General features: G+C 39.6%; 1 protein-coding gene across 1 annotated transcript; it reads left to right on the top strand.

The window, feature by feature from the left end:
• The first annotated feature begins 245 nt into the window (after nt 1–245).
• Nucleotides 246–10,201, top strand: LOC113447618 (uncharacterized). The gene is made up of 3 exons (XM_087918839.1): nt 246–1,420; nt 4,436–4,620; nt 9,127–10,201. The coding sequence occupies exons 1-3, from the start codon at nt 564–566 to the stop codon at nt 10,047–10,049; spliced, it is 1,965 nt and encodes a 654-aa protein (XP_087774965.1). The 5' UTR covers nt 246–563; the 3' UTR covers nt 10,050–10,201.
• Nucleotides 10,202–13,128: the final 2,927 nt, after the last annotated feature.

Here is a 13,128-nt window from a genome sequence, read left to right as displayed (position 1 = left end):
TTACTTATACACTGCGTTATTCCCAATTGGGTAAAGCAGAGATAAACATACCCTAATACAAACTATGTATTTTGGATGTAATTCCCTCAATCCCTTGCTGTTGGCCCTGAGGGATGAAGCCGACAGGACTAAACCTGATTGCCTAAATAAATATAGGAACTAAGGGAATGTGGCAATGTATTTCAAATTAAATTGACTTTCTGAATTTTTGCCAATTAAGTCCTTTATCTGAATTTTCTAGCTTGGCAGGAGATCACAGAGGAAGGCATGTTTCATCTTGCCCCTTTCTGGCAACGATTCTAAAGAGGCAAGAGAAGATGTAATGACCAAGAACGAAAGCTAATCAAACAAAGAAATACTTTGATCATTCTAGCCAAAGCGTCATTTTATTATTCTCCGGAAAACAACGCCATCATTTACTGATTCTTCTTTTTTATTTCATGCAAACACTTAAATTTTTATTCCACATTTTAAAAAAAAAATAGAGGAGAGTAGCTTCTTACCAATTTTTGGTACTTAGAATTACATAACAATTGGTGAAGAAATTCACAAGGGATCCCGCAATGGGAGAAAAATGCTTGCGTTGCCCCAACTTTGGGGAAAACCTTTTGGGCAAGTCAGATCATTCCGAACCTCAGCAAGTCTGCCCCACAGATAAACTGTATAAGTGCCTGGAATGTGGGAAATGTTTCACTCACAGTAAGAACTTCAGCACCCATCAAAGGATCCACACTGGTGAGAAACCTTACAAATGCCCCGAATGTGGTAAAAGGTACGGGGCCAGCTCAACCCTGAGTAGACATCGGAAAATCCACATGGAAGAAAAGCCTTACAAATGTCCAGACTGTGACAAGAGTTTCAGTTACAAAGCAGATCTCATCAAGCACCACCGTGTTCACACGGGGGAGAAACCTTATGTATGTGGCGAGTGTGGGAAAAGTTTTAGTCAAAGCTCCAATTTTGTGACTCATCAGAGAAGCCACACGGGGGAGAAACCTTATGAATGTCCCGACTGTGAAAAAAGTTTTAGTGTGAGCTCGAGCCTTATAGAGCACCAGCGTGTCCACACAGCTGAAAAGCCCTTTTTGTGCCTGGAATGTGGGAAAAGTTTTAATCGCAGCTCCCATCTCAGTGTGCACCAGAGGATTCACACAGGGGAAAGGCCTTTTCAGTGCCCCGATTGTGGGAAGGGCTTCACCATTCTCTCCACTCTCAGTAAACATCAGAGAATCCACACAGGAGAGAAACCTTATAAGTGCCCCAAATGTGAGCGGAGTTTTCGGGTGAGCTCCATCCTGACCCAACATATTAGGACCCACACGGGAGAGAAGCCGTATGTTTGCTCCGAGTGTGGGAGGAGCTTCAGTCAAAAATCGCCTCTTATTGCTCACCAGAAACTTCACAATCGTCAGAAAACCTGGTAGGTGAGTGTGAGTCAAGCACTGGACCAGGCTTTTGAGTGACCAGATTACAAAAAAAGGAAGGCTGGGAGAGTTGACCAGTTTTATGGGATGAAATTGGCAACTTAAGCCAGAGTAGGCCTTAAGGTTTTCATTTTGCCTCTTCATCTCCTGAGCCCCCAAAGTATTCAGAACAGGGGAATGTAGAAGGATTGGCCCCAACTCATCACAAAAATGTTGCTCGTGGTCTGAATGTAGCCCATGGCTATACTTTTTGCCTACAACCCAATAACCTGCAGGCCAAAGTAATCCTTAAAGATGAAGGATGAACGCAACAGAACTGCTCATCCAACTCCTACTCGGGCTCCTACTGGGCTTTCAGGTGGGGTGGGGAGAGAGAGTAAATTGTGGTTCTTAAATTTCCTTGACTTTCTTTTTGATGATAGCCTCATCCTGGACCAATGGGAGACAAGGGATGGATGTTAATTCTGCAGCCAGTGTGCATCTCTCTTGTGAATGAAAGGTCTTCCATCTTCAGACATGTAAGAGTTATAGGGACCCCAAAGGTTTTTGCAGAGGATGGAAAATATTACCTGATGTTAGATTTCCTCCTCTGAAGGTCAACATAATTTTCCGCTCTTGGAGGTGATTAGAATTAGAACTGGGCCCCTGGAATCTTCTCCCATTAAACTGAAGAACTTCAAGCTAAGAAATGGTTGATTGTGGTAAGAGTTTGGGAAATGGAAAATTATAATCTGCTTTTCTTTTTGTCCTGTAGAAAAGTGTTGTTGCTAAAAATGGCATCCTTTCTTATTACTTTAAAGCCCATCTACAATCCAGCTGCTGTGTTTTTGACTGAGTCTTTGGGATGTTAGAAGTCGAAATTTATTATGCTATGACAACCCAGGATGAGTAGGATAAGGACTAGGAAAAATATACTGTATGTAGATTCTGATACTAATAAACATTTTTTGTAAAAAAAAAAGTCTTCAACTCCAACTCAGAAATAAATTAGTGCCTTTACTGAATAGTTTGTCCAGCAAGATCTGTTCCTTTCTCCTTCTCCATGTCCCCTTTCCTAATTCTCTTCCATTGCCCAACAAGATATTCTTGCCATAGTGTTAGATCCTACTCTTTAAGATTTTCCAGCTTGGTGCTTTCAGACGTTTTAGGATACAGCTCCCATCATCCAAGCTCGAGAAGGCAGAAGGGGAGTCATAATACAGTTTATTTGAAAGAAATTAGGTCAGGAAAATTTTAATTTTAAAATTTTAATTTTTTAAAATTTTAAATGAGTTCACAGACCATTTTTAAATCAAAGGGTAACAAGGTTTGCAAACTTTGTGTGAATATACAGTATATGAATGTATATAAGTACAGGTCCTTTACAACATCCTTGGTAAAGCATTCACAGAAATGGAACAGATTTAGTTATAACTGATAAAAGTATCCCAATTTTCAAGAATGGTGACTGAAAATGTTCCTAGTACATAAATTAGTATAAAATTTGTCAGATTCTAAAGTGGCATTTGTGTTGGTCATAAAGAGAGGATTGCACTGTGTACAGTTACTCTAAAAGAGCAACAGATCGATACTGGCATAGGTTGTTGTGGAATACAATTCACTTTGTAGGGAAAATGCAGAAAGGTATGCAATAGAATCCATATACTTCAGATTGCATTCACTTTCAGCCTTTAATTTGTCTCTATGTGGATTTGATTTCCAGCTTGTCAATATGGCTATGCTCTGATATTCTCTGGAATAAGAGAAAATAGTTAAATACGTTCATACAGTTGAGCGTTCATCAGCTCTTTCTCAGCTGTCTAGTCCTGCCAGAAGCATGTGAATCATTTCAGCCACATAGTCCTCAACTATTGACTGGTTGCTTAGTGTCTGAAGTTATGACCAACCTAGTAAAAGGGACTTACGATCCAGTTTTGAAGTTACGACAGTCGGGCCCCCACCACAGTCATATGACCAAATTTATGGCGCTAGTCAAAATGGCCATATTTATGGCCATTTGCAGTGTCCCACAGTAACATGACCGTGTTTTACAACAGTTTTGCTTTTTGGCAAAATTCCGATTTTGGGGGAAAACTATGTCCACAGTGAACCATTAGTTCGCTTAACAATCTGTTTGCTTAAAACTTTGCAGCATTCACCTAATGACCATCACACACAAAAAAGATAAAATTGGATCAATCACATGACCAATCAGTCTCATGACTATCACAACATGCAACTGAATACATGATAGATACTAAAGCCAGTAAAATCAATTGTGCATTCTGGGCTTTACATTTGAAGGATCCCTTTTCTCAGCTTGCTGGACTGGCCTTAAATAGTACAGGGTTTTCAAATGGTGGGTTTAAAAACTAGAACCCTAGTGTTCTGTGAGAATTTGATGCAGTTACGGCAAAAACTATATATAAAAAAAGTTCATTCAGATACAGCTAATTTTCTATCACTGGAGCTTTGCATCTTAATCAAGGATTGTGGGATTAAAAAAAACCTAATAGATACTAAAGCCTAAAAAAGCTTGAAAACCAATGAATTAATACTCTATCTATATTTGCTTTCTAATATAAGTACTGTAATGACTGTATTTCCCTCCAGTTCTCTGCTTTTTTATTGTTTTTGTTTTTTCATTTAAAGGGTTTGTAGGTTGTTTCAATCCACAGACACTGAGTGGCAGATAATTTGTTCAATCCTCAGTGTGGATTGCCATAAATACATAATAAAGATTTTAAAAAGCTGTCCTACAAAGAAGTTGTGAAACATTCCAAAAAGATATCAAAAGCTATTAATCTATCCCCCAAACTTGATGAAATAGCTCCATGAGAAGAGCCTCATAGCTTTAGTTAAGGAGAAAAATGACTACAGCTGCAGGGTGAGGGGGGAAAAAGGCACATCGTCAAGCAGCAGTCAAACCCGCAAGCCTTTTCCGTGTTCTGGGAGTACCTCACATCTGGAGCTAAAACTATCTGGTTTATTTCTCAAGACCAGTCCTCCGATGTTGTCAGGACTTAGTTCAGGTATAACGAAACTAGCCAGAAGTATTGGTTATTTCGCTCGTCTCACTTTCTTCGTGCAATGATATTCCGTTGTTGTGCAAGGAGGCCGCGTAACTGCAGGCGCAGCAAATCAATAGTTCCGCGTGAAAATCAGGGTGGCTGCCGATCGTTTTTCCTTCGAGATAGAGAAAAATCCAAGGTGACAGGTGAGAATAATACAGAATGCGAATCTTTAGGCTCGTGCTCAGTCCTTGGACTCTGGAATTCGCGCCTAGCCCGAAGCCGCTAGAAGGCAGTAGGCAACTCTTTCCCTCAACGCCCCCCGCCCCCCGGTTGTTGCTTCTGTTGCTAAGGTGGAGGAGGGGCGAAAGCGTCGGACCTGAGTGAAAACTTCACTCTGGCTAAAATCAGTTTTCGGAGTTAAATGGCAGAATAGCTATACAGTATTGGCTGTTCCTGTGAAAACTTGATGAGGGTAAAGGAGGTCGAGCAAGGGAAAATATAGGGAAGAGGGGAAATGCAACATTCCCGTTGAACATTCTCTTTTGTTTCTGCTCATGAATTGCAATCAAGGACCGGTTGACTGCTATTGTGAAACAAGGCGGCTGCCGTCCTGCGTGGTCCTAACTTTGGATATCGGTGGACTTCAGAGAGCCTCTTTTCCATATCCCGTGTGTTTCCTGGACTTTAGTTCCTTATCAGAAAAATATAGGATGACGATAGAGAGATTCCATATAATTATCCTAACCTCCAAATTTGGTGTCTTATAATTCTGTTTCCTCACCAACACCTTTAATTTTTTTCTTTGTCATTTAAACTCATTCTTTTTGTGGAGGTGGATATAATCTATTAACATCAACATAATTAGTGTAATTATTAAATTATTCATTTTAGTATTTTGTATGATGTCAATTAATATTTATATTGTGCTTAAAACTAAGTGAAATATAAAAGTCCAAAATTAAAAGTCCAGGCATAGGGGAGATAGGTGGCACAAAAACTTAATAAAAAACGTCAAAAAATAGTAAAACAATATATTCAATCTGAGGGCTGTATACAAAAATCACAATAAAATCGAGGCAGCTCTAACTATGATACAATAGATGACCAGAGGAAAAGAAAGTTAGTGTCTTCAAAGGTCTTTTTTAAAATTATAAAAAAAACACGAATAAATAAATTAAAATTGCTTGGTATGTTTGGTTTTTTGTTTTTATTTTAATAATAAAATATTCTATTCTGCCAAAGTACTGCAGATTGGCATGAATACAGTACACGCTTCCACGTCTTGCTCGTCCTTGCCTTCCGGCTCTCCATCGTGCCCTTGCCCAGCTCTTTCTCGCCGAGCTACCACGAGAGGGTTTTCTATCTGCTGGATCTCAGTTTCTGCGGGACTTTCAACAGTCTCTCTGCCTTTAACGTGGCAAAGATGCTTTTGGTTGTTTGCTTGTCTTCCTCGTCAACATAATCTTGCTCTCCCCATGGGCAAAGAAAACAAAAATAAATAAAATATTCCGATGTTGAAAATTATGCTGGCCGCCAGAGGTCTCTCGATTTCAGCTAGGGAAGGCAAGAGGAAGTCGCTCCCTCTTCCTCTCTACTGAGGAACATCTGACTTGGTCAGAGAGGAAGCTGCGACAGCGTGGCCTTGGAGGTCTGTTTCACTTCGGTGGTTGCTGGGAGTACTTTGACCGACCAAAGTGGAGACTGAGGTCCTTCGCAAGCCGGGCTTGGTTAAATGCTGGAAGTTTCTCCCTGACTTAGGAACAGCCTTTGGTGGGGAAAAGAAAAAGAACTGAACGGACCTACAGATCCTTGGTGGAGAAGAAGGAAATGCTTTTGGAGAATAATTAAACTGGAGAATTAAGGAGGATCGGTGTGTGTAAAGGGAAAAGGAAAGGATAGGGAACTATTTTGACCGAGTTACATGTGGAGATGTAATGTGTTAGATTCTATTCTATTCTATTCTATTCTATTCTATTCTATTCTTATTCTTATGTATTCTCAGAGTCAAGTACACAATCAGATCTCATACTTTTTATTTGCTAAATTGTTAGTTTTGGGGGTGGGTGGGTGTGGAGGAACATTTGTTCAAAATCTCTAAGGTACTGGAAGCTTAGGGAGTAGGAGAGCAACAGTTATAATTCAACAAATCTATATTAGGAGGAGTTAAAATCAATAAAAATCAATAGAAGCACACTTTTAATCTATTGCGATTTTTTTGCACGAAAGCTGAAGCATGTAAGGATTGTTACTCTCCTGTCAAAATACGGTAATAGCATGCCTTGTAACATCTTAATTTATTATGAATGTTTTTGTGAACTGTAGTCCATGAGATGTGATCCTATCCATATATTTTATTTTGTTTTGTCTTCGTTGGTAAGTTGGAATCATAATTAGTCATGAACATTTTTGCATGTACCGTAGATGGTTCTGAGTGTGATTTCTCACAGTTTCATTTAAATGGGATTTTTGGGTACCAACTAACCTGGAGGGCTTTCTGCTGAAGACAAGATTAGAACTTATGGTTTCTTGGTCGCTGACCTGGTACTTTTAACTACCATATCAAAATGCTACTCCACGTGTTACTGTACATAACCTCAAGTCTTCTTTGCGCCAAGTTGAACTCTTGGTGTCTTCATGAACATGGCTATCTTATTTTCTTGGCAATACAGTAATACTGGAGTGATTTGCAATCACCTTCTTCCAGCATGTTTTTAGACTTCTCAGTCCAGTCTGCAGCCCTGAGATTTCCTGGCAGTTTCCCACCCAAGTACTGTTTAAGTCTGATTATGCATAGGGTTGTTTTTTGAGAGAGAGAGAGAGAGAGAGAGAAACAGAAACCAAGATCAATCCAATGCATTTTATTAGCTTGCTGCTGATCCAACTGTAGGGGGCAATACAGTCCATCCTGTGATATTGTCCTTTGTCTTTCTAAGTGCTGCATTTCACCCTTGTAGCTCATTCTCTGTATGCTAATTTTATGTATCCTACCACAGTAAGATTTTTGGGGAACTGTATCAATCTTCATGGAAATCTCAGCTGGCTGCAGATCATGCCTGACGAAGTACAGTATTCCAGTTTTCCCAAATCTAATAGCTTTCATGCATTATACAGTTAGAATTCCCAGCACTCCCAGCCAATATGGCCATGTTGGTTATTAATTTAACGAATCAGTAGAGGACAAGGTTAAGAAAGCATGGCCTTGCATAGTCAGGGGATATGGCACAAGCCAAAAGAGCATCTGGTCCAAAGACAATCTCACTACTGTACACAGGGATCTAACAGCACAACAGTCGCTGCAAAGAAAACACTTCAACTTATTTAAATAGGGGGAAAATGATGGCACTGAATCCGCCCTCAAATATTGCCTAGACTTGAAGCCAATTTTATTTTACAGTTGTTAGCTGATGTTTGCAATATAAGCCTTTTGAAACACATCTGGTACAAAACCCTCAGTGTTTCTTTAGCATAGAATGAGGGAGTTGGTAAAAAAAAATCTGATGTTTTGTTGTATAACAATAACAATAAATGACTGTTCAGCTGCAAAACATTCAGGATGAGTGTTCAAGTGATGGGACATGCTAATTTAATCCAGAGTGGAGAGTCATGCTGGGTCACAACATATAGAGGCTCCCATTATTGACTGAGCTGGTTGGGGTTGCACAAGGTTATAATTCAGCAAAACCCCTTTGTACTCTTTATCTTTAAATTGACACTTTTTCAGAACTAAAGATGTTATGTCAATTATATTCCCCTGCATGATACCTCTTTTTTTAAAAATCAAAGGTATCTTGCCTGTAGCATTTTATTTAATGAGCTGGTTAGGGGAAACCTATCAGTTAAAATTATGCTCTTTTTAACTGTCAATGATCACTTTGCTTTTACACATTCCATTTCCTACAAGAATGGCTTGATTATGGTTGATCTAATGAAATGTAGTACTGTATTTAAAGTTAGAAGGCTGCAAATTACTCAGAAGTTCATCTCTTATTTAAACGATAAACTTTTCAGTTACCATATCTAACTCTGGGTAATACTTAAATTGAGTCTGACCCAGAGGTGGTATTCAGCAGGTTCTGACCAGTTCTGGAGAACCAGTAGCGGAAGTGTTGAGTAGTTCAGAGAATCAGCAAACTGGTCCTACCCCCATCTATTCTCTGCCTCCCGAGTCCCAGCTGACCGGTCGGGTCTTCTTTTGTTACCCTGCACAGGAGAACAGAGCTGAAAAGCAGGTTAGTGGGTGGGGACAGAATGGGATTTTGCAGTATCCGTCCCCTGCCACACCCACCAAGCCACGCCATGCCCACAGAACCTGTAGTAAAAAAAATTGAATCCCACCACTGGCCTGACCTGTTAGTTGGCTGGGAGACTTCCAGGGAATCTTAAAGCTATAAGCAAGACTGGGGGTGGGTGGGATTTGTTTGATTTTTGCAGAAGGTGGCAAAGACAAATAATTTCCAATGTACATGTTGTTCTCAAGAATTGAATTTAGTTCATGAGTTCATTTTGTACTGTGTTTTAGATTCAGCAGGGAGGTATGGAGGAGGCAATAAATTGACCCATTGTACAGATTTGCTTGAAATAATCACCTCTGGAATGTTGTATATAGTCCCCCAAGTTCAAGAAGATGCTTCCTAGATACCATTTATGATTTGCTTTCCCCCAGATAGGTGATATGATGTCAAAACTATTTATTTTTGCTTCTATTCCAGCCACTGGACAAAAAATGGAAAACGCTTCCAAGGAGAAAAATCCAGGACAGATACAACTACACAGAAAAGTGGGAGGAATACCCCAAAAGAGTAATTCCCAGGAAGAAGAAACTTCTAAAAACCAGAAGAGAACAGAGAAACAAAATGTCAAAAACTCTGGATCCAGAAGAATAAAGTCCATCATGTTGCAAGGAAACTCCAAGGAACAGCCAATTCAGCAAAAAAAGCCAGCGTCCAAGAAACAGCATCCATGTCCTGATTGTGGGAAAATCTTCAATAGAAGCTGTGCTCTCAGTGCCCATCAGAGAGTTCACACAGGCGAAAAACCCTACAAGTGCACTGAATGTGAGAAGAACTTCAGTAAGAGTTCACACCTCATTGCTCATCAGAGAATCCACACAGGAGAAAGACCCTACACTTGTTTGACCTGTGGGAAAAGTTTCAATCATTCTTCCCATGTGATTATCCACCAGAGAACTCATACAGGGGAGAAACATTACAAGTGTTTAGAATGTGGGAAAAACTTCCGATATAGTTCTGATCTCATCAGGCACCAGATTGAACATGCAGGTGAAAAACCCTTCCGGTGTTCAGACTGTGGGAAATGTTTCAATCGGACCTCCAACCTCCTTATCCATGAGAGGATACACACAAAAGAGAAACCGTACAAGTGCCTTGAATGTGGGAGAAACTTCAGTTACAGCTCAGTTCTAATCAAGCACCAAAGAGTGCATACCTCTGAGAAGCCTTTTAAATGCCCGGACTGTGGAGAAGGTTTCCATGTGAACACAAGCCTTCTTACACACCAGAAGATACATTCAGGACAGAAACACTATTCATGCTCAGAGTGTGGGAAAAGCTTCAGGTGGATATCACATTTAAGTAGGCATCAGAAGATCCACACTGTAGAAAAGTCTATATAAATTTGAACACTAAGATGCACTCTATTTTTGGATGCCATATTTTTCTTTTTTCCTCTAACCAAGATAAAATACATTGTTTTGATCTAATGTTTAGATTGTAAGCAACCTGTGTACAAGGACATTCTTTTATGAAGTAAAGTTAATAAGCATAACATTTCCCTGCTCCACCTTACTTTTTTAAAATATTATTTTAATTTAAAAGAAACTAAATGGGAAACTGATAAAAGAAACTAACGGAAAGCTGATATTTTTAAATTTTAATTAAAAAGAAACTAATGGGAAGTTGATATTTCTCAAAGCACCACCAAAGCTAGTAACATTCTAATTTGATGGAATGCCATGGATGTTATAAAAACTGTGAGCATTCTGAGAAAATATACTGAGAGGTTGTAACCTAGTTGTTGCTGGGCATGGGTTCAATCACTCCTCTTCCTGAGTTCTCATAACAGAATATAAAGTTTAAGTTAGTTTACTTATCCAGTCTCAGACTGTTACTAAACTAGCTTCTGCCTCCAAGAACAAGGAAGTGTGGGATGGGGAACACACCAAGGAGCCCCCAAGAATTTATTGCATTGCCTCCAAGATAGAGAAGTCATTGTAAACACAGCCCTTTGCACCTGCCTTGCCCTGGAAAACATAAATTGCTGAGGGAATATAGATTTCCCAATTTATTGGCTCACCCACAAATCAGCATTTCTATTCACAAAAAATGTTTTCACTAGGCAGCCAAGAGCAGTCTGCATAAAGTTTGCAAATTCTATATACTTATCTGGCTGGATAGTAATTTGATAATTGCCTTTTCTCCCTTTTTATATGGATATAAATCTAACCATAAAAATCAGGAGACTGGCTGGGTGACTTTGGGAAGGTCACTCTTTCTCAGTCCAACCCACCTCAAAAGGTTGTTGTTGCAGGGAAATAGGAGGTAGGAGGATATATGCTTGCTGTTTTGAGTTATATATTAAAATGGCAGGGTAAAAATATAATATAGGGATAATAAGTGCAACTCAGACACCAAGAATCTTTGATATGCTGAGATTTTTATTTCACCACAGGGATGCATCCAAAAATAGCTCCTTCTAGTGAATATGGAAACTTCCTCATAATTCTACTGTCACATTTTAACATTCTAGATAATACTTACATATATAAAGTGCATTTTATATATAGTATGCTAGTAATATTAACATATCGATGTAGTAATACAATATTATTTTACAATATAATAATTCCCTTTTCACCCTTATGGGTGGTCTGTGTCTTAGATCCTCTACCAGAGGCATGGAAGTTGGAAGGTTCTGCTTAGAATCCTAACTGGTTTCTAGTACTTCACTCTTCTGAACAGAGAGCTTTGAGCTTGTTCCTGGAATATGTTGGATGTACACTCTCAATTTAGGAATCATAACCACAGGGGCTCCAACCACCACTGGGATCACTTTGGTCTTTTCGCTCATTAGGCCTACTGTTGTAGTAGCATCCATCAGTTCCAGATCTCTTGTCTTCTCCATGTATGGTTTTGTTCCAATAGCCCAGATTGTCCTGGTTCCTCACAACATCTGACATGGACCTTGTTAATCCATGTAACATCTGAGGCAGCATGACAATCCTAGTTTGTATAGACATGAAGCATTAGGGGCTCTTGCACCAAACTTGCTACTGATAAGGTAGTACCTGCCCAGAATTTTTTTAACACACACACTATTCACCAGACTGGATAGTACATAGTACTTATAGTACATTCAAATGAAACATAGTATGGATTTCTGAATAATCAGCATAATTTTAGAGGAGCCATGGTGGAAATTATGTTTTTGAATGTAGTAGTACCCTGCCAGTAAATAGCAATAAAGCTCCCTGAAAATTAAAAACAAACATTGTGATGTGGAGCTGGCAAAACAATTTCTCTTGATGTGCTAGCTTTGTACTGTACTTGCCTAGGGTGATTTTTTTTACTCCTCACTTTGAAGAAAAAGGCATTGGCAATTTAAAAACCTTCTCCTGGGCGGCACCTAAAATAAGTGGTTTTTCGGCGTAGAAGAAGCTCCTCTTCTATCTTGCCAGGAGAGGGCTCTGCTTACCGTTTCCTAGGAAGTATCTGAGCTTTTCCATTTCGCTCCGCTGAGCCAGGAGGATGAACTTCCTGTAGTAAATAGATTTGCCGCCATCGTGAACGCTGCAAGATAGATAGGACCGAGATAAGTGGGCCAGCGGACATCGAATCAATGCTTCATCACTCGACCAGAGTGAAGACTATCATCAGTTCCGAGATAACTCCGAATTAAACTGGCAGTGGGTCAGGTAAAAGGCAGACCTGTAAGGTGGAATGTAGGGAAGAAATACTTATCGCAGAAAACCTTTTATACTAGGGGTCGACTTGTATCTGGTATTTTTTAACCTGCCGCTCTGTTTGGAACCTGCACTCTATACAAATATTTTTTATTGATATTTAGTGAATTAAACTGAAGCACGGAGTTCCTGTTTAATGACACAAACTGAAGCGATTCTTTTCGTTTGTCAGGTTGGGGGTTGCTTGAGAATACAGTATGTTGTTTTGAATGAGCCCTGTGGGCAAAATCTGTTTCATCTGGCATTCCAGCCAAGACAATGGCCAGCCAGTTGATTGTAGGCTTCTGCAAGCAGAAAAATGAAATAACAGGTGCTGACTGTTCCTGCTTCCCTATGGATGGTGTTATTAATGGATAGGAAGTCGATGGTTCACTTGACATATCATCATGCAGACCTTGGCCGACCTTGTCAGGATTTGGAAGCTAAGCAGGGTTGGGTGTGAGAAATATTGCAGAAAATACTCTGGAAAATTGAAAAGCATCCCAATCAAATTACCTCCATGTTGTTGCTAAGAAAACTCAATCAGGAGTTGAGCTGTATTTGATAGTTTTTACTTTCTCTAGGTCAATGTAAACAAGCAATTTGCAAGACTGAAGCAATTAAGCTCAAGGGCTTTTGTTTTTGTTTTGCTGATGTGCTTATCTCCTTGAATTTGCACCATATGTTTTTAGCATATGCATGAGGGGTGCTTGGTGCTCTCTGAGTTTGCTTGTTTTCTTGCAGATGTTTCTGG

This window comes from Pseudonaja textilis, unplaced genomic scaffold (assembly GCF_049901715.1).
Source record: "Pseudonaja textilis isolate UNSWEBS1 unplaced genomic scaffold, rPseTex1.2 PTEXCTG81, whole genome shotgun sequence".
Classification (NCBI taxonomy): domain Eukaryota; kingdom Metazoa; phylum Chordata; class Lepidosauria; order Squamata; family Elapidae; genus Pseudonaja; species Pseudonaja textilis.
This window is presented reverse-complemented; position numbering and strand designations above follow the sequence as displayed.

Coding starts and splice junctions, on each gene's coding strand:
- LOC113447618 (XM_087918839.1), top strand. CDS start 564: ATGGGAGAAAAATGCTTGCGTTGCCCCAACTTTGGGGAAAACCTTTTG. Junction 1,421..4,435: donor CACAATCGTCAGAAAACCTG/GTAGGTGAGTGT, acceptor GACTTAGTTCAG/GTATAACGAAACTAGCCAGA. Junction 4,621..9,126: donor AGAAAAATCCAAGGTGACAG/GTGAGAATAATA, acceptor CTTCTATTCCAG/CCACTGGACAAAAAATGGAA.